The sequence below is a fragment of the Carcharhinus amblyrhynchos genome, chromosome 15, assembly GCF_965287045.1.
Source record: "Carcharhinus amblyrhynchos chromosome 15, sCarAmb.v2.hapA, whole genome shotgun sequence".
Lineage (NCBI taxonomy): Eukaryota > Metazoa > Chordata > Chondrichthyes > Carcharhiniformes > Carcharhinidae > Carcharhinus > Carcharhinus amblyrhynchos.
The window spans coordinates 13,951,482-13,973,145 of NC_137338.1; the positions used below are offsets into that span (position 1 = coordinate 13,951,482).

Here is a 21,664-nt window from a genome sequence, read left to right on the forward strand (position 1 = left end):
CGGCATGCTTGCCTTCATTGGCCAAGGCATTGAGTTTAAAAATTGGCAAGTCATGTTGCCGCTTTACAGAGCCTTAGTTAGACCACACTCGGAATATAGTGTTCAATTCAGGTTGCCTCACTACCAGAAGAATGTGGAGGCTTTGGAGAAGGTACAGAAAAGATTTGCCAGGATGTTGCCTGGTTTAGAGGGCATTAGCTGTGAGAAGAGGTTGCAGAAACTTGGTTTGTTCTTTCTGGAACGACGGAGGTTGAGTGGCGATCTGATAGAAGACTACAAGATTATGAGGGGCATGGACAGAGTGGATAGTCAGAAGCTTTTTCCCAGGGTGAAGAGTCAGTTACTGGGGGGCATAGGTTTAAGGTACAAGGGGCAAGATTTAAAGGAGATGTACGAGGCAAGCTTTTTTTGCGCGGAGGATGGTGGGTGCCTGAAACTCTCTGCCGGAGGAGGTTGTGGAAGCAGATACAATAGTTTTTAAGGGGCAATTTGACAAATACATGAATCGGGTGGGAATGGAGAGATATGGTCCCCAGAAGAGTAGGGGATTTTAGTTCAGTCAGGCAGCATGATCGGTGCGGGTTTGGAGGGTCAAAGGGCCTGTTCCTGTGCTGTAATTTTCTTTGTCCTTTGTTTAAGTTCAGTACAGGGCCTGACTGAGAGATGCCAGTCTCCAAGTTTTGTTTCCTTCTCTGTCATGTTAATTCTTTTAATTCTCGAAGGGCTGGATGGCCTACTCCTGCTCCTATTTCTTAAGTTCTGTTCAATAAAAGAAAACATTTTAAACTCGTACAAAGTGGTGTCCCCTTGTCTTTTCAAACGAATGAATGGACCCAACAATTTCTAGCGTCATGAGCAGGATCACTGAAGGCCTAGTGGACTAAATCGAGGACATCAAACTTATGTCACAATCCCCGGAGGGTATGGGCTCCTCTTAATTAAAAATTCTCAGTCGGTTATCTAAGTCTCGTCCTTCCCTTTCCACGATCCTTAATGAGCCAATGCACTGGTACTAAGGCTCGAGGCCCCACTCAGATATCTTGTTTCAACGGCATCTGTGATAAGACTCCAACCTGGCTAGAATAGCCTACAGTCCGATGCCCATTAACCTTTTAATGACCATCACCATGATAGAAGCAAAAAGACAAACCAAAATTCTTCCACAGAATCAGTTACCGTCCGCAGTAAAAGATGGACAAGCCCCACCTAATGTTTCAGAAGATGAAATTCTGCAGCAGCTAAGAGAGTCCATAGAACGGCAATTTGATTTGCTGAAAATCTGTACTGAGATTGAACAGAAATAAGGCACCTCCAAGGGACAGTGGTCCTTGAATGAGATAGAAAATCTAGGGAAAAAAACAACCCATATGAAGGATGAGCAATGCATAACATGGTCCTTAGCTGTCACGGGCCAGATCCAAAAATAAAATGTAATCATAAAGAATTCCCAACAATTCCCTGACGAATAGGAGCTTAGGGGTGATCTTATAAAGGTCTATGAAATAATGAGGGGCATAGATAAGGTAGATGGCCAACATCTTTCCCCAAAGGCAGGAGAGTCAAAAACTAAAGGGGAGAGAGGAGAGATGGGCGGCACAGTAGCACAGTGGTTAGTGCTACTGTTTCACAGCTCCAGGGACCTCGGTTCGATTCCCGGCTCGGGTCACTGTCTGTGTGGAGTTTGCACATTCTCTTTGTGTCTGCGTGGGTTTTCTTCGGGTGCTCCGGTTTCCTCCCACAGTCCAAAGATGTGCGGGTTAGGCTGATTGGCCATGCTAAAATTGCGCCTCAGTATCCTGAGATGCGTAGGTTAGAGGGATTAGCGGGTAAGTGTGTAGGGATATGGGTATAGGGCCTGGGTGGGATTGTGGTTGGTGCAGACTGGATGGGCCGAAGGGCCTCTTTCTGCACTGTAGGGTTCTATGATTCTATGAGATATAAAAGAATCCGAAGGGGAAGTTTTTTCAGTGGTGAGTGTCTGGAACGAACTGCCAGAGGCTGTAGTTGAGGCAGATATACTTTTTAAAAGACAAAATTGTTTAGTCAGTTACGTGGATAAGATGGGTATGGGGGGATATGGGCCAAATGCAGGCAATTGAGACTAGCTAAAAACTAGGTGCCATGAACAAGTTGAGTCAAAGGGCCTGTTTCCATGTTGTAAACCTGTACAACCCAATAGGAAAGGAACAGTGAGATATGCAGGGGCTCGACGCTGGCTTAGAAGCAGACTCAGAATGCTCTAACAAGTGCAATGACACTGCAGAAGGGATTTTTGACATAAGAGTCATACCATTAAAGAGAAAAAGGGTCGAGATCAAGTCTGAGACAATTACGGCAGATAGCAAAACCATTCATAAAAGCTAATATGTCTACAAATTACTGCACCAGGAGGCAGACCCAGAGAAAGTTGATAAATTGTCTAAACAGCTGCCACGCCTACAAAAGTGGGCATGAAGACCTGGGATCAATTAAACAATCTCAAAGGTATCTACCAACACCACCCATGGGACACAGTTCAGACTATAGTCGTAATGGTGCCCGGATGAGCAGCAAAGAGACATGATGTGCAAACGTCTCTGGGTGAAAATGAACAACTACTAGATGCAGGATGGGATGCCATCAAGTGGTGGCTACAGATATTCAGCCCCCTAATACAGACTGGGGAAAAATAGCAGCCTGTCAACAGAGATACAAAAGAGGTATGGGAATATGACAGTTTAGGGCAACAGTTTGGATGGAATATTTAGGAATAGACAACACCTGACCCGAAGAAATGAATGGCAGAACTTTTGGATCTATGAATGTTGCATTTGTCACCGGCCTAAAGCCAGAATTGGCAAAGAAGGTAAAGTTACACTTGCCAGACTGGGCAAAAACATGCTGAGCCAAGCAGCAAGGTAGAGGACATCAGGGACACCATTAGTCTCAGCATTAGTCTGAAGATGAAGAACATTTGAAGAAGTTTAAGCAGTTTACTACAGAGCAACAAGATGTGTTGCCAGACGCAGCAAAAAGCTAGAAGAGCCCGTCCTTGCCATCACAACCCTCCCAACTGGCGCTAGTAGAACAGTGGGGAGATGGGATATATATAACAATGAGAGTGGGCGATCTTGGCATAGACTGTCTTTTGAACACTAGAGCAGAATTAATCTGTCTACCACTGAAATGTTTCTCCATGGGCAACTGATTGGTAACGGCACAAGAGTCAAGTGGAGTTAACATAAAACTCCATCAGACTAAACCCAGTAGAATTAACCTTGGGCCTCATGAAGTGACTACCCGAATTTGGGTGGGACCAGTACAAAAGCCTTAATTGGAATGGATGTCCTGATTCAGCTAAACTCCTCTTTGGATTTTAAAGAGATTAAGGTGACCTGGTCTTTCAATGCTTTGAAGAAGGAAGACCAATGAACCTCCTGAGATGGGCAAGTTGCCTGAGGGCCATGGACACCACCTGTCAAGCCATGATGGCCACTGCACCTGTTCTGGATCAGAAGCTAACTGTCAAGTGTCCCCACACAGTCCATGCTTTGTTGTCAATAAACAGAGTATCGCAAGTCATGGCAGCCTAATGAATCCATTGGACAATGGTTCTGGAGGCCCACAATCTCCATTTCATCTGGGCTAGTCCAGTTAACCCTGTAACTACACTCCTGCTCCCTGAGTCGGGAGAGTATGGAGAAGACCATGATTGTGTGGAATTTCTAAAAGAAACAGAAGCTGTCTAGTGGCAGAGGATCCTCTACCCAACCCAGATCTCATCCTTTTTATGGATGGCTTCTCCTATGTTAACAATAATGTCAGAAAAGCAGTATTTTGGCAGTTACTACCATACATGAAGTTGTGGTAAAAGGTTGCCTACCCTCAGGAACATGGGCTCAACAGGCCAAACCGCGAGTCTTGGCAGAAGGCTGCCGGATAGCTGAGGGACAAACGGCTAATACTTATATGGACTCTTGGTATGCTTTTGGAATTGCCCACTACTTTGGTCATTTATGGCGGCAAAGAGGTACACCTATTTGTTACAGGTGAGAAGTCCGAGACTTACTGGAAGCCATACGGTTGCCCCAGGAGGTATTCATTTTGAAGTCCAAAGCCCATATGAAGGAAAACACTAAGGAAGCAAAGGGAAATGCCTTAGCCAAAGAGGCTGCCTCACAATCCTGGTTGGAAGAATCAACCCAAATGTGCAGACTGGGAGCACTTAGTCTGACACAAAATCTGCAGAAGATACGAAATTAGAAGGAAAAAAGGACATGGATCGAGGCAGGAATAAAGCTTTGGAAAGATGATATATGGAGTCAAAGAGACACTGAGAAGCCTGTCGTGCTCCAGCTGTTGATGTCCTTTCTAGCACAACAGATCCACTCGTGGGGATACTGGTCCCGCAACAGATGACAGCGAGATTTCAGAAAAGCTGATGGGGGAGAGGATTCAAGAAACAAGTCCAGCTGGCAGAAGACCATTGTGTGATCTGACAGAAAAACAATCTGGGATTATTGTGGTAAGGCCCCCTGCACCAGTGGGACCATTCCAGGATTTGCAGGTTGGCTATATATATCTCCCTCAATGTCAAGGATGCAAAGGCATCTTGGTCATTGTGGGCAGATTCTCCAGATGGATCGAGGCTGTGCTAGCCAGGAAATCCATTGCCAAACACAGAGCCAAGGTTTTGTGTAAGGGCTACATTCCCAGATGGGGACTCCTGAACAGTATTGACTCCGATCGGGGAACCCATTTCACAGGTGCTGTCTATAAGGACTTCTGTAGACTGTTGAACATCACCTAGAATTTACATAGCCCTTATCACCCACAATAGTCTGGCTAAGTGGGGCGAATGAAAGGAACTCTGAAAGACCAACTTACTAATTATCACCGAGAAGGGACACCATGGCCTCAGGCACTACCAGTTGTCCTGTGTAGTATCAGGGCAACTCCAAATAAGACCATGGGTCTGAGTCCATTTAAAGTAATAACAGGAAGACCAATGTTGTCTGGATCCATTGATTTGCGAAAAGCTGATTGCTACTTGATGAGCGACACTTCGTCAGAACATTGTATAATCCTGACAAATGTAATCAGTTCTATTTCCCAGCAGGTTTGGCAACGTGGTGCAATGCACCTGAAGAAGGATGTAATATCATCCCAGGAGCGTAGATCTACGTGAAGAAGATACACAAAGAACCTCTGGGAGCCAAGTGGGAAGGATCCAACCAAGTGCTACTAACCACTCAAGGTCCAGAGGGAGAGAAGGCCTGGATACACGCATCACAGATCAAGAGAGCACTCAGTGGCTCCACCTAAGGGCATTTTTCTTTTATACTTCTTGCATATAAAACCACATTTTAACATGTTTAAACTCAGTATCATGTTGTCTTTTTGTATGTTAAACATTTATCTATCACCAGCCTGCCAGCCCCTTGCACCTGAGGAACCAAAACAAGTGACCAAAGAATTACAGGTAAACATCTTTGCCTAATCCTATGTCAAATTTGGCTGGACATATTAAAAAGGAAGTTGAAAAACTTAAATAGCCCCCACCCTCAATTTTGTTGAGCTGGGCAACTGGTTGGCTAGGCTCAGGAGCTCCATGGAGCAAGGGCTGGTACTATTCTTTGTTATTGTTGTAATGATGTACTGAATACTCTTATGTTAAATGCATGTGTACCTATTTAATGACAGTGGAGAAGAGTAAACCCTCAGCGATGATGATGACTGCAAAGGGAAAGGAGAACAAGCCATTCCAGCATCTGAAAGAGGTTTCATATATTTGACTTGAAATGGTAATATAAACCAAAGGAGGGAATTGATGTTTCTGTGTATGTGTAGCCCTGTTTGCTTCATTCTATGCCAATACTTAATTTTAAGATATTTCAGCCTAAGCACAATTACATTTAAATGCTAGACTGTAGGGGTCAACTAACTCTGCTAAGCTGAACAATTGTAGCTAGCTTGACGACATGTAGACTCAAAAGGCATGATGGGTTAGCTAAAAATTGACTACATCCCTGAAGGATATACATTGGAGATAACAGCAGCAGTTACAAGGATTGCTTTTTCTAGATGGAGACAGCCTGCAAAAAACACTTCCAATAATGAGAAAAGTGTTGAAATATATTTTGGATTTTAGTGTGTGTTTTCAGTTTCAAGATCCAGTTCAAGTTCAGTGCAGGGCTTGGCTGAGATGCTAGTCTCCAAGTTCATTTTCCTTTTCTGTCACGTTAATTTTTTTACATTCTGTTCAATAACAGAAAACCATTTATAAAACTCATACCAAGTGCTGTACCCTCATCTCTTCAAATGAATGAATGGACACAACACAGCCCTTCTTTTTTCAATCAGGCACTCAACAGTTTTCCAGACCCAACAATTTCAGCCTATGATCATTCCAGAGTCACTGTACCTACTTCATTGGACAGCTGCTGTTGGTAATGATTCTACTTTTTCCACTTATATCCCTTCATTTTGTTTATTTTTCCCATTATCCATCACCTTGCACAATTATTGATTTGATGAAAATGATCATAATATCAACAAACTGATTAATCATAAGCTCAAGATATTCAGTGACTGATGGAATTTCCTGAACTCTAAGTAAAAAGGCAACAAAAAAATCAACTGGTTTATCAACAAATAAAGGCTGAAGTACAAAGGTACACATGACATGGTACAAAGGTACCCTGACATGGAGAAAAAGTAGTGAGCAGACATTGTAAAAGAAACACAACATCTCGCTGACGTGTCTATAGTTTCTTTCTTTAATATTTATGGCCTAAGTACTGAAGGACCAGCACTTCTGAGGTGTAAGAAATGGAAAGTGGGGCGATCAATCTGATTGAGGAAAGGGAAGCTGTCAATGCCCATTGGAGAAAGCATTTTGAAGATCTTTTCAATCAAGAAACAATTGCTGACAAGTGATTTTGTACTTCAGCCCACAACACAAGCAAGCTTGGAACTCCACCAGTGTTGTTGGAGGTATACAAGCCATCAAATGAAGAACAACAAAGCAGCTGGAGGTGGTGGAATTCCCACTGAAATCGTTAAGTATGGAGGGTAGGAAATAACATTCACAGTATCCTACAAATCTGGATTGAAGAGGAATTCTTAAATGATCTAAAGGTGCAATGATTGTGACAATCTTTAAGAAAGAGGACAATCCAACTGTTGAAATTGCAAAAGCATCTCCTTGTTTTCCATTGCAGGAAAGATCATTACAAGAACTCTTCAGAGTCAATTCATTACACTTTCCTACTTCATGATGATATGTGACTAGTGATCCATTAAAATGGGAGTCAGTCAAGGTCGTGTTGTTGCTGCAGTTTTTTTTTCAATTTTCTTTGCTGCCATGTTCAAAGCTATTTAATCTTAACTGACTCCAGTCGAAAACTCTCTGACCTCAGGCATTGAGTTCTAGTATGCTGATGAGGTTGCAGTAAGTGCTATTTTGGAAATGGATCTGCAGAGAATCATCACGTCTTTACTGAGGCATACAGTAAGAAGGGACTTAACTCAACATTCAAAAGACCAAAAGTGTTCCATCAGCATGTTCCAAAAGCACATACTCCAACCCCATTGATTAGAATTCAGGCTCCCAAAGCAGGTTGTCATCATTTCCCCCAGGGTAGATGCATCAGAGGAAGACAGAATGCTTCAAGGATGTGCTGAAAGCCAACATGAAGAAATGCAATATTGACATCTCCTTTTGGGAGACCATTGCCTTGGATTAAACCAAATGGTACCAGAGCCTGTGGGAAGGATCCCAACACTTTGAGATCAATGATGATATAATGAAGAGGAAATGCAAGACAGGCAGGAAGAACATACCATGACCTGAAGTAATAATGCACAGCTAGATATCCCACATGACAACAAATGCCCTATGTCCTTGGATCTCAAATTGGCCACATCAGCAGAGTAGTGGAAAAAAAGCCATCTTGCTACTGAGGGATAGCATAAATTTATAATAATTAGGGAATTGCACGATTTTGACTGTGTGTGTACCTGGTCCTCTCATGCTTCTAGGCAGCAGAGATTGCTTTTGAAAGGTGTTGTCAAATAAGCCTTGGCAAAATGCTATAGTGCATCTTGTAATTGTAATACTTAGCAGCCATTGTCCAGGTGATGAATGGAGTGAACATATAAGTTAGTGAATAGGATGTTAATCAACTGGGATGCTTTGTCTTCGATGGGGTCAAGTTTCTGAATGTTTTTGGAATTTTATGCATCCAGAAAAGAGGAGAATATTATAGCACATTCCTGGCTTGTGCTTTTGTATATACAGGACAGGTTTTGGGGAGTGAGAAGGTGAGTTACTCTCCACAGACTTCTCAGTATCTGACGCTTTTTTTGTAGAATGGTATCTATGTGGCTAGTCCAGTTAATTTTCTAATCAGTGGTGATCCCCAGGGATTTAGCAATGAGAATGCAATTGAATGTCGAGGGGAGAAGGTTATACACTCTGGTTGGAAATGGGCATTACCTTGCACTTTGTGGCAACTAACATTCACGCCATACATGAGCCCAAATCTGAATTTTATAGCTCGTGGCAGGTCAGAAAAAGGCCATTTGCTCTGTCATGTTTGCTCCTTTTTTCCTGCAATGGCAACAGAGCTAACCCCGTTCCCCTGTGCTTTCCTGATAGTGCTGCATATCTTTTCAGATGCCTGTCTAAATTTGTAAACCAAAACTAAATTTGCCTCCATCACACTCTCAGTAAATTCCAAGTCAAAACTGCTCGCTGAGCTAAAAGGTTTTTCTTCATACTTTAGTTGGTTATTTTGACATTCACTTTCAGTTGGTGTCCTAGTTCTTAACTCTTTTACCAATTTCTCCTTATCTTCTCTGCGCAGACTACTCATAATTTTGACTAGCTCTATCAAATCTCCTTTCAACTTTCTGTAAGGAAAACTAACCCAACTTCTCCAATTTGTCCAGGTAATTGAAGTCCCTCTATCCTGAAACCACTCTTGTTAAACTTTTCTGCACCCTCTTCAAAGCCATCACACCCTTCCAACATGGATGTCTAGGTCTAATTGCATGTGGATATGAACTCTTTCATTATCTGAGTTGTTGAGCACTGTGCAGTCATAAGAGAATATCCCCATATCTGTCATTAGGAAAGGGAAGGTCATTGATGAAGCAGCTGCAGTGATGTATTTCGGCTGAAATGATAGACCTCCAACAACTACAGCCAGTGTTTTTGTACAAGTTCTGGAGCACAAACCTTCGGCACTAACATCAGTGGTTTCTTAGCTCACAGCTTCGTGTGATGTTATTGTTGCTAGCTTGACTGGAAACATTCTTCTTAAATGGCTTAACAGGGGTTTTTTGTGTTTCCTCTGAGATTAGATTTATGATCCTTCATTGTTAGGAGAAAAAGTCATGTGTTTTTGGACAGTTTTCCTTTCCAGTGAATTTAAGGTTTCCATTTTAGAGTTCTGAGGCTGCAGTTTAATTTTTAGTTTTAGCAGTGGCATCAAGCAAGAAAAACACTGAAGTCTGTCTCTCTCTTTCTCTCTCTCCCTGTTCTATTTGGAGATTCTGCTGGTTATCTCAAGGCAATGTTTTGCCTCCTGGAAGGAATGCAAAGCCTTCAAAAAGATTCAGTTCCAGTTGTGAGATTTAATCTATGCCATATTAAGTCTGAAAAGAGTTTTGTCTCTGAAGGGTTTTGGTTTGTTGGAGCACCTCTAATATTCAATTAAGGGTTAATACATTATTGTGGCTCTTCCTTTTTTTTGTTTGTAATTGGTAAAATGTATTGCTAATTTTCTTTCTATACATGTTAACTATATTAAATAAACTTTGTTTGTTAAAGCTTCCTGGCAGGTTGTTGAATTATATCTCAAGTGAAATATATCACGCTCATCCTAACCAAATTCAAGATGCAAAACTTATGGTTCAGATGGTCTTCATAAAACTCTTTGGAGTTTCTAACCTGATCTTTAATGCACTTTAGGCATCCCCTGAAGTATGTTTCCCATCATCCACTGGAATATAGCACATGCCAAAGAGGTCCTAAAGGGCAGACACTTATTTTCGTATAAACCCTTGTGTGTATTGATCGTAACAAACTCTCAGGATGCTTCATTTAGTTTGAGTTGAAGATGACCATGGCTCATATCAGGTTAATGAACTCCTGGCCACGAGGGAACTGGGCGTACAAGCCCTCAATTCTGGCCACTTGGTACCTGTCTAATTTAGAGACCCTCTTTACCATTATCTTAAAATCCCCACAAATACAGACTGATTTATCCGGCTTGAGGATGGGGATGATAGGTGTAGCCACTCTACAAATTGTACAGGCCTTATAATGCCTAGATTTTCAAAGCACCCAAGTTTGGCCTCCACTTTTTCTAATAGAGGGTAAGGTACAGTTTTGCTCTATAATATTTGGGTGCAACATTGGGGTTTTGCAGCTTGGGTCCTTCCTGAAAAATATCAGGATGTCTCATAATGACTTCATACATCTCTCCCTCACCTATTCAGAATACCTCCAACCTTATTTGCTAGAGCTAATCTTTCCTCATTAGGCTTGCCATTGCCTATGCATGATGATGAGTGGGTGTGGGGCCGATTGCTGCCCACTGGTCACTGGGGTCATTGTAGCACACTTTATCCTTTGTGATTTACCTGTGTAGTTGGCCTTTTTGTGTTATCCAGAAATAGATATAATTTCCCCGATAATGGAAACTGCAACTCTTGTGTCTACCTTCATATCCAATGGGTGCCCATTTAACAGCAATCCTGCCATTATTAGGGTGACTTTGGTTGTAATAATGCAATTGAGTTGCGTTGTGTATTGCTCTGGTTGGGATGTACCTTCATGATACTGGCCTTGGCCTCCTTCCAGAGCAGCGTGTGCTTTGTCTACTCCTGGAACTGTGCCTTGGCTGAGTCACCTGGCTATGCCTAAAACAGTCCAACTTTTGGCTCTTGTAAACTTCCAGAGCATGATCTCCATAATTGGCAATATCATTGTGTTTCTTTGATTGCCTGGTGACATGAGCTGTGCTTTGATATTGTAGTGGAAACTCTAACATCTTACCTGCATGAGCACCCTCAGTTGAGGAATGGTTATTACTACTCATGGTTCCTTTCCCTCTCCAGAGAGTATGTTTCAGATGACCCTTGTAGCTGTTAAGCTCCTTTTTTTGTACTTTGCAGCGACAAGGCTATTTCCAGATCAGGTTCTGCCAATAGTTTTTGTTTTCACTTATCAAGTTGTTTATTCCATGTATCAATCTGTCTCTCAATATTTCATTTAGAGAGGACCTGAAGTCACAATTTTCTGCCAGTTTCCACAATCTGGCCAAAAATTCAAATGCATTCCATGGTGGTTCTCTCTATTGTAATAAAGTAATATCTCTTGAATGTGATGGAGAACTTTGAGTCTAAGTGATATTTCACCGAATCTACAAGTTCATTGAAAGCCTTCAAAACAGGGGTACCAGGGCAAATCTGGCTTTTTCTTATGCTGAACATCAGGGCCCCTACATGCTGTGAGAAAATTACTTTCTTCCTTTCGTCTCCCTCAATATTATTTGCCTGGAAGAAATAACACATGAACTCTACATATTGGGCCCAGTCTTCACCATTCCAGTTATAAGGTTCGAGTTTACCAAAGAAAGGCACTTTTGTTTTTGTATAACAGAGGAAGTGCTGTTTTCTGCTCAATGATGATGGTTACCAGAAGTATTTGAATAGAAAACAATCTTATTCACTCTTTTCACCAATGTAATAACTTCGCCAAGGCCAGTCCTCCAGTACAACACTGCTTTATTGAAACAATGTAAAGGCCTCATCTGCAGCTTACAACAAATCAGGGTTCTTGCTCTGGACCTACTTATCTCAGTCCAGGCAGAGAGTGAAGGTTTTGAACTCCTGCCACTTGTCTCACATTGGACAAGCACCTGCTCGCTCAATAAGGAATGCTGTATTCCGCGAAGCCCATGAGGAGATCTATTAATGACACTTTTGGCCACTATAACAACCAAATCTTCAGTATAATTGCTGGAATATTGTCAGGACATTTGCAATATCCAGTGCCTGCAGGTGTTTCTTGATATCACATGGAGTGAATTGAATTGGCCAAAAACTGACATCTGTGATGTTCGGACTGCCGGAGGAGGCCAAGATGGATCATCCACTCAGCACTCCTGAGTGAAGATTGTAGCAAATGCTTCAGCCACATCTTTTGCATTGATTTGCTGGGATTCCCCACTGAGGGTGGGGATATTTGTGGAGCCGCCTTCTCCAGCAGATTTTTTTTTAATGGTTAGCTACATTTTGTGATTGGATGTCACATTTTAGTTCTGATTTATTGACATTGGGATTCCTTAGCAGTGGGGAGGTGGTGGTGTATTGTCACTGAAATAATAATCCATCTACCCAAGGTAATGTTCTGAAAACCGAGGTTTGAATCCTACCACAATCTAGCAACTCGAGACTGGGCATCCATGAGTGCTATGAGCCAGAATTGTACAGGAGCTCATTTTGTAACTCCATGCCTGGCATATTCCCCACTTTACCATTATCATCAAGCCAGACAATCAACTCTGATTCAAGGAAGAGTGCAGGAGAGCATGCCAGCAACATTCATCTATGTGAAAGCTTCTGCCTATGTTAGCATTCAAGATTAGTTTGGATAAATGAAAAGTGGATGAAAGAAAATGGATACACAGATGAAATAATTAGGACTACTTGCTTGCATAAGTAATATACGCTGACATTGACTTTTTGAGTGAATGAGCTATTTCTGTCTTATAACTTTTATACATTAGGGAAGACTGAAGTGAAGGAGAGATATGTAGACAAGGGATAAAGAAATGCAGAGTTGGAGAGTAATGGGGACAGGGAGGAAAAATTAGAGGATGGGGAGAGAAACAGAAGAGAGAAATACAAGTGTCTGCTAAAGTAACTGTTCATACATTGAGTTGAGGACAGTCTTCTGCTAGATCTTTCCTTAATACGGGATTATTACAAGACCCACAAGCACATGCTCCCGACACTGGCAAATCAGTTCTTGTATACTGGAGAATAATTCCCTCATCTTTCTCCAATTATTAACAACTGCTCTCAATTATAAACTAAAACACCCACGTTATTGTGACAGGATTTCGAAAGTTACCTTGTCTATGAGAAGGTGGAAAAGAGAATTGAGACAGCAGAGGGGGAGGTTGAGAAAAAAAGTAAAAGAGAGGCAAGCAAAAAAGGACAATGAAAAAGAGAGAGGAGAATGATATTTTAGGAGAAGGGAAGAGGATGGTGAATAAACAACAGAAGTAAGCGAAGGACGAAAGAGGGAGTGAGGCATGGAGGATAAGAAAAGGGTGAAGGGAACAGTAAGAATTTGTTTTTAACTAAATCCCTCAGATGACAAACAAATTAACATTTTATATTTTATATTAAATTTCAATCAAAGCCAGAGTGTGAGGAAATTAAATTGGATGCTAGTACTTGCACAATCTTGACCCCAGTAAGCAGCTACAAACTGATAAGAGGCCTGACATGAACGTCCCAGTGGACCAAAAATGGATGCAGTCGAGGGTGGAAAGTTGATCTTTTTGGAAAGAAAATTGTTCTTCACAGTCCTAAATAAATTTTTCTAGTGATGGAGCATTGATAATGAAAACTTAAGGTAATTTTGTTTTACATTAGAATAGTGAAGGTCATAGTGGGGATGGAGGGAAAACAAACCACACCACAGGTTTTCCTTAGAAAACTGAAAGCTGAAATATGTACATGAAAAGAGTTTAAGTTTTTTAAGGTATCAACTTATAGAACTCCAGTTTAAATGTATAAATAAATACCCATTAATATTTTCAAAACAAAAGCCTTGTGTTGTCATCCTTATTTTTATCGTGACACAATGAAAACAATCATGGTCAATCTACTATATTTGCAACGTAGGTTAAAGTTATTTTGTGCTGTAGCAGCAATTCACATGTGGCAAGTGGAGTATATCTATGCATCATTGATGCTTTGTTTAGAAGATCATATTTTCTCACCCATTTGAAATGTGAACCATCTTAGATTGAATGTCACATTTTGGTGTAATTAAAGTTTTAGTGCTTATTGTAAGTGCTAGGATTACCTTCATATATTTCTGACACAATTTTGCTGTAATGGAATTAGAAATACAGCTGGTGATAATAATGACAATAGATAATGCACACCCTGCCATTACATTGTGCTCAAGACCAGTTATCAAATTATATGAAATTTCAAACAGACCAGTGTATCTAAAGATGCTGTAAAACACAATTGCCCACTTCGACCAGTTAATTTCCCACCATACTTATTGGTGCAAAATTGTTTCACTTTGAAAATTAAGTGAATAAACAAGCAGGTATATGTTTTCTCAACAATCAAATTGTAGGATCCTAAAATTTACAGGATCAGAATATGGTGGTATAATTTAGAATAATGGATTGAGTATTAAAGAAAGGAAAAAAATGGAGGAAGGGAAAAATTGGATTAAAAGTGAGGAAGAAGAGATAAGGATTTGTTTTTAAGAAACAAGTTTTAATTTTAATTTCAATATTCAAACAATTTAAACCTTAAAAAGAGATTCCAAAAATGTAAACATTAATTTTCAGTTGCAGAGAGGTAATAATTAAGAATTATCACAGTATTAAAAGTGTACATGTAATGAAGTCTTGAGTTTCTGTGGCACGTTTACTTAGTATCTACAGGGCAAATTCAAGAACTTCACATTGCTCAATGCATTTTAATGGAGAGTTGGAGAATGAAATTCGTGAAGTTGAATATGGAGTGATACACCTCTGATAGCGCCTGTTTGATTTTGCATTTAATCAAGCACCTGACCTCACCAGAAGATGTTGTGGCATTTTTCTTTAAATAGAGCACTACTAACCTCGTTGTTACTTTGACGAAAGTTTTTGAACTGTTAAGTCGAGTACATACTTCTATCTGCAAACCATGCTTTGTAGAAGAAGTATAATTAAACTGTTGTACTATTTTTCTTCTGACTAACTCCAATTAAAATATTTTCATGAGAGCCCAATGGGTAATGATTCAAAGACATTTAATTGATTCAGTATAATAATGATTTCCAAATATCTTCTGAAGTATCAATCTAGCAGAAATAGGAATATGAATTTAGTAATTACTGTTTTCACACAAAGCAATTAGTTGCATTCCACCTTTGCTGCTTAAGGTATATCTGCAGTATAGTACGAGAACAAAATCCTTAATACCAAAGTCCTTGCAAAGGTGCTGTAAACCTGGTCTCGATGGCATATGCATCAGATCTCTGTTTCATTGGGTTGACCATGTGATTGGCAAAGAAAATTCTGTGTACAGCCAGCTGAGCAGAGGAACCTGAACCATAGGACATCCCTGTGATAAAGATTTTTTCTGTGTCGCACTAAAGCTCAGAGGCTTGAAAGATGGAAGAGTAGCTTTGTTGTCAACACGTAACTATATACACATGTATAAGCTGTAGCTCAAACATACGCATGTATTACGTATAGCCCAGACAATGAGCTAACTTCATACTTGCTTCAGCATAAGTCTCAAGACCATGTCTGCTCCATGTCCTAACCGGACAGTTGCTTGTCATATGACTATTTACATCACACTGTAGGTGATGCTGTTTAACATTTATCCTTCCTATGCCAAAAAGCCTTATACTACACCTTCCCTAAATCTTACCCAATATATTTACAATATGATCTCTTTTTATGTGCATCCCTTGTTCTCACCCTCCAAAGACTCTGACTTTATAAATTCAGATGGTCTTGAGGCTTGTTGATTCTTATCTCATTCTGGTCATATCAGCAAACTTCGTTGGTTTGATGTTGAACTCATAGAGTACTCTGTTTCTGGGACTTGGTTGTCTTCACTTAATTCACTTTTTGCTCACCTTGGAATTGAACCTTTCCTTATCAACAATCTTTGTTTGGATACCATGGGCTTGTTCCATTCCTTCCAAAGGGAGAGTTCTCTCTCTTCCTTCACAATGGTCTTTTTCTGCCATGGGGTCTGCTATCATCTTTCCAGAAATTTCACTTTCAGCAATTAAACCTTTATTTCAATTTGTTTAATAATTTTAGCCAAATTAGTTCATTTTCACGTTCCAATTCTTTTTCAAGTTTGAGTCTTTTCAATCAGCTCAGCAACTACTCTGCTGAGTTCAGTTTTCTTTATTTAGAATTCCCTACAGAATTATTGTACAAATTTAACAGCTTCACCTGAGCATTCAGTTTCATTTGGAATCTTTCTTCCCTTGTCACAGACTGTTCCTTAGACTATTTTAATCCTCTTTTTAGATCCTCAAACTGTTTCTTAGAATTTTTATTGTGTGCTTTTAAAATCTGGATGTGTTCTTCCATACTGCGCACCTTCTTTCATGTTCTTCATGTTGGAGGTTCAAGAATTTAATCAGTTTAGATTATTAATTTGGAATTCATCCAGCTGTTCTGATCCATCAGGAATTCCTTATCCTGTTCCTGTTTCATGATACTTAACAGGAATTTCAGATAATTAGGCCTTGTCTTAACCAGGCTGCTCTGTGTACAGGTGTCTTGTCATGTGACTCTTTACATCACATTGTGGGCAGTACTGTTTTCCAGTTCCACATTAACCCTTGCTATGCCAAACACCCTTATGTTCCAACCCCTAATTTAGATACAAATATGTTTTGAATGCCAATCTCAAAACCTGAAGGTTGAACCCCCCTACAATGGGGGAAAAAAATAGCCCTGCACAGATTCAAAGGAGAAGTCTTGATGCTATGGTCTCAATTGAGACTAACTTTTTTTATTTAAAAAGAAATCTGAAATTTGCTGGAAGTACAAAACCGTAACATTCCCCAGTTTCAAAGCAAACACGGAATACTACCTTGATTTTCTAAAACCTAGAATCAACATCAGTTAAATATTTACAGGAAAATTGCAGTCAATTATAATCTATAAATTACATGTTGAGTGGAATGTACAACTAAGATAGATCTTATAAATTGACTCCAATCAATTCAGTATATATGTCATCAATTTCAGTTGCAAAATCTTTAAAACTCTGTCTCCATCACAAAGATTTTCAACTCTTTAAGGATTTTATCTGATTTTTTTAACCAACAACAGTGCATGACCAAACAGAATTCCACTTCATTGTCTTCACCAAAAGTGGATCAACTTTGCAGAATCTGCTCAACTCTGCCTATGGTAGTTTGAATGGCATTGCTGCATTCGTGGTATCTTCAAACAATAAAAACATTTGCAGCAACTAAATCTTTGCTTATTCTCAGTTTCAGAATCTAGCCTCTCTTCTTCAGCCTGCCTGTACTATTCCATTGCACATAGCATCTACCACTGAGCTCTGTGCTCTGTGTTCTTTTATGTGATTTCCATTAAGTTCACTCTCCCCCACATTCTGGTGTACAATCTTACTACCCTGAGAAACTGCGTCAGAGTCTTTTCTCAGTTTTCCTGTCTTAACATGATTTAAAAAGAGACTTAATCTCTAAAACAATGGGCAGGATTTTCCATGTCTTTCTCCCACCACCACCCCCCCCCCCCCCCCCCCCAAATTTCCTGTTTTGTGGAGGCAGTCATTCTTGGTCACATGTGATTGTCAATGTGATTTTCCATTGTTTGTACCCCCTCATTGCTGGGGAATTCATGGCAGGTGTTCGGTGTTTCCTCAGAAGGAATTCTTCAAAAATGCAACTAATGAAATACAACAAAACTTACTCCACCTTATAAATCAAAGAAAGGGCTTAATAAAAGAAATCATTACTCCAAACTTGGGGCTTCGCCCTGTGCCAGTCCAAGCTCTGTACAATTCTACGTAATTCCTTATTTATATGAATCAGCTGGTCAGCTGACTATTACATCACCCTGTAATTGACTCCATGGTTTACTGGGTCAACTGACCCTTACATCTCGTTCCCATTGGTCATGTTGCATTCAATACAAAGATGTCACCAGCTATATTCTAACATTCGCCGTTGATGGGACTGAAATGCCCGCCAGTAGGGTTGGCTGGAAAATTCTGACTGATAAGCCGTTAGTTTACAATGGATGGACACAATAAGAAATGATTACAAATCCTGAAAGCACTGAATGATGTTCTTCCAACAAACAGTATGACAAGGTTATAGTTTTTTTAAAGAGTGTACTTTAAAATACAATTTTTTTATGATCCAGCTTTAAAGAATTCTGAATATCATCTTCAACTTCCTTCAGATTTTTCCATGTTAAATGGGGTCACCAGATTGCTAATTGATCATCTTGATGTCAACCATCATTTTTTTGGATTTGGAAGGTGGTTTTATAGCCAGATGCTGCATCCCATTCATCCAGGGATGGGAACCAGAGCAGGCTGACCAGAAGTGTCTCCCCTTACCACCTGACATAAGTATGTTGGAATGATTTACAGGTTCACAATCCATGTTTTGGCTTTACAATATTATGTATATATTACACAAATATTAAAATATTGCCATTTCTATTATATTTTAACTGTATATTTAATGCAGTGCATGCAATGTATTTATCATTTATTTTCTTTGAATTAAACATGGCAACTTGCATCATACTTTCATACCTTTTTTGTGCTGACTAAAGTGAAAGATATTAATGCTAGGGACTAGAAAAGTTCATATTTAGTCACTCGGTGCCAACTGCAAGGACATTTAGATGTAGACTTCCACCTGCACTCTACCCCAGTGACATGTTTGTGCCTTACCCAATCATTATCATGACAAGAGTACCAGATTCAAGATTATAATTCAGGTTACACAGATGTATCTTATATATTACCTTTACAATTGACAGCGATTTTCAGTCTCTTAATCTGGGCTAGGATTGAACCCTTGTCCCGAAGTTGAAAGGCTGATTTTTTTTGTTTGCGCTGTACTTAATATAAGAGTTTTTATATGCAGAATTTATGAGTATGTTTAACATTAACTTTGGTACTTAACCTAAATTAGATACGAATGACGGAACTCGGAATGATCTGAAAATTCATCCAACAACTCAAGTTCTAATTGGGAAAAAAAAATTTTTATAATCAATTTAAGTGATTAACTGGTTTAAATAAACATTGCTTCAAAGCTGACTGTTTATATAATATTTGTGTGAACAGTTACAAGCAGATTCCTTGACACTTTCATCAGATTAGGTCGTCCTGGTGTTGATTGCTATTGTCAACATGATAGTGGGGCAGCTGTATTGCAGCTTCAGTTCCTGATCAATGAGGTAAGCTAATAAAACTCAATTGTCTGATTTCTGATTAACACAGAGATTAATTGCCAATAATATGCAGTTAAAAGATATTGCATCAGGTCATTTACGTGTAAAAGTGATGGCTTGAATATTCTGGCCTTGATGATAGAGTTGCAGTAGGATGGAAGATTCTCCTGTTTTAGGGATGTGTCCCTGACCTCTGGGCAGATTTGCAAAATCAACTTATTTAAATAATTTTAGCAATCTCCTTGACTGCCACCACCTCACACTCTCTTTCCAGAATCTCTCTAGATAATGGTTTTGGCCGGCCTTGGTCAGCAGTTACATATAGCCCATGGCCTTTGGAGTGGACCAGAGTGGTGACATTTTTTTCAAGTGCTTTACAGCATAATTAAACGCAAAAGATTTCTATGTCCGTTCACTTCTAATCTCTCCTGACTGCCCCACTCCCCATGCTGCCATAGCAACCTGGATGTCAGGAATGTTTTCTAGGAGCTAATTGCAGCAAGTTATATGCATTTTATTATAAACTCAACTATATGTGCATGGACATAATGTATGTCTAGTGTCACTTCTGGCCAAAAGTAGCAGCTTCTGAGGCATTTTCCAATTCAACAGATGATATATCTTGAGTAGAAATTTCTGTTTGCAGCAGTGGCTTTAAACTAATTAGTGGGGGGTGGGAGAAATTACAAGATCTAAAGTAAAGGAGAGGGTACGTGTGCAGGTTAATGTTGAGGATGTTCCACCAATTAAAGGAGTAGGGGGCACGAGAGAGGTTAGAAGTGTTTCTACAAATAAGGTCCAGATAAAGGCTGGTATAAAGGCACTTTATGTGAATGCATGAAGCATTCGAAACAAAGTGAATGAGCAGATGGCGCAAATCAGCACAAATGGGTATGATCTAGTGGCCATTACGGAAGCGTGGTTGCAGGGTGACCGGGACTGGGAACTGAATATCCAGGGGTATCAGGCATTTAGGAAGGATAGACAGGAAGAAAAAGGAGGTGGGGTAGCTCTGTTAATAAAGGATATTATCAGGGCAGTAGTAAGAGAAGATATAGGCTCCAAAGAGCAAAACGTGGAATCGTTGTGGGTGGAGATAAGGAATCGTAAGGGGAAAAAGACACTGGTGGGTGTGGTCTATAGGCCCCCAAATAATAACTTTGAGGTGGGGCAGGCTATAAACAAGCAGATAATTGATGCATGCAGAAACGGAACGGTGATAATTATGGGGGATTTTTATCCGCATATTGATTGTTTGACTCAAGTCGGACGCGGTGGGCTTGAGGAAGAGTTCTTGGAATGCTGTTGGGATAGTTTCCTTGAACAGTATGTAACGGAACCTACGAGGGAGCAAGCTATCTTAGATCTGGTACTGTGTAACGAGGCAGGTAGAATTAGGAATCTTCTTGTGAGGGATCCTCTTGGGACGAGTGATCATAGTATGGTTGAATTTCTGATGCAGATGGAGGATGAGAAAGTAGGGTCCCAAACCTGTGTCCTCTGTTTTAACAGAGGGGAGTATGATAAGATGAGAGCAGAATTGGCGAATGTAGATTGGGGGTGCAGATTGGTTGGTAGGACAGCTGAGGAACAGTGGAGGATTTTTAAGGAGATCTTTTTCGGTACTCAGCAGAAATATATTCCGGTGGTAAAGAAGGACTGTAAGAGAAGGGATAACCAGCCATGGTTATCGAAGGGAATAAAGGCGAGTATTAAAAGCTGATGCGTTCAGAGCGGCTAAAAATAGTGGGCAATTAGAAGATTGGGAAAGATTTACAAAACAACAAAGAATGACTATGAAAGCAATAAAGGAAAGATAGAGTATGAAGCTAAACTAGCTCTAAATTTAAAAATGATAGTAAAAGTTTTTACAAATATATAAAGAAGAGGAGACTGGCTAGAGTGAATGTTGAACCCTTGGAGGACGAGAGGGGGGATTTAGCGGTGGGTAATGAGGAAATGGCTGAAGCTTTAAATAAGTTTTTTGTGTCGGTCTTCATGGAGGAGGACACAAATAGCTTGCCAAGTATTGAAGATAGAAGGATGTTAGGAGATGAGGCCCTTAATGCAATTACTGTCACTAGAGATGTAGTGCTTGATAGACTAACGGGACTGAAGGTAGACAAGTCCCTGGGACCGGATGGAATGCATCTCAGGGTTCTGAAAGAAATGGCAGCGGTGATAGCAGATGCCTTAGTAATTATTTATCAAAATTCGCTGGACTCTGGGGAAGTGCCAGAAGATTGGAAAACGGCTAATGTTACCCCGCTGTTTAACAAAAGATAGCAGACAAAAGGCAGGGAATTATAGGCTGGTTAGCTTAACGTCCATAGTTGGAAAAATGCTAGAATCTGTCATCAAAGAAAAAATAGCGAGACACCTAGAAAAGAACGGTTTGATCAAGCAGACTCAGCACGGATTCATGAAGGGGAAGTCGTGTTTAA

General features: G+C 40.2%; 1 protein-coding gene across 9 annotated transcripts in view; it reads left to right on the forward strand.

The window, feature by feature from the left end:
- Positions 1 to 21,664, forward strand: part of stxbp5l (syntaxin binding protein 5L) — a 454,881-nt gene that overhangs the window by 85,321 nt on the left and 347,896 nt on the right. For all 9 annotated transcript variants that reach the window (XM_080203426.1, XM_080203432.1, XM_080203427.1 and 6 more), the window contains exon 3: positions 19,145 to 19,226. In XM_080203426.1, the coding sequence (XP_080059552.1) occupies positions 19,145 to 19,226 (82 nt within the window). The remainder of the gene's footprint in view (positions 1 to 19,144; positions 19,227 to 21,664) is intronic.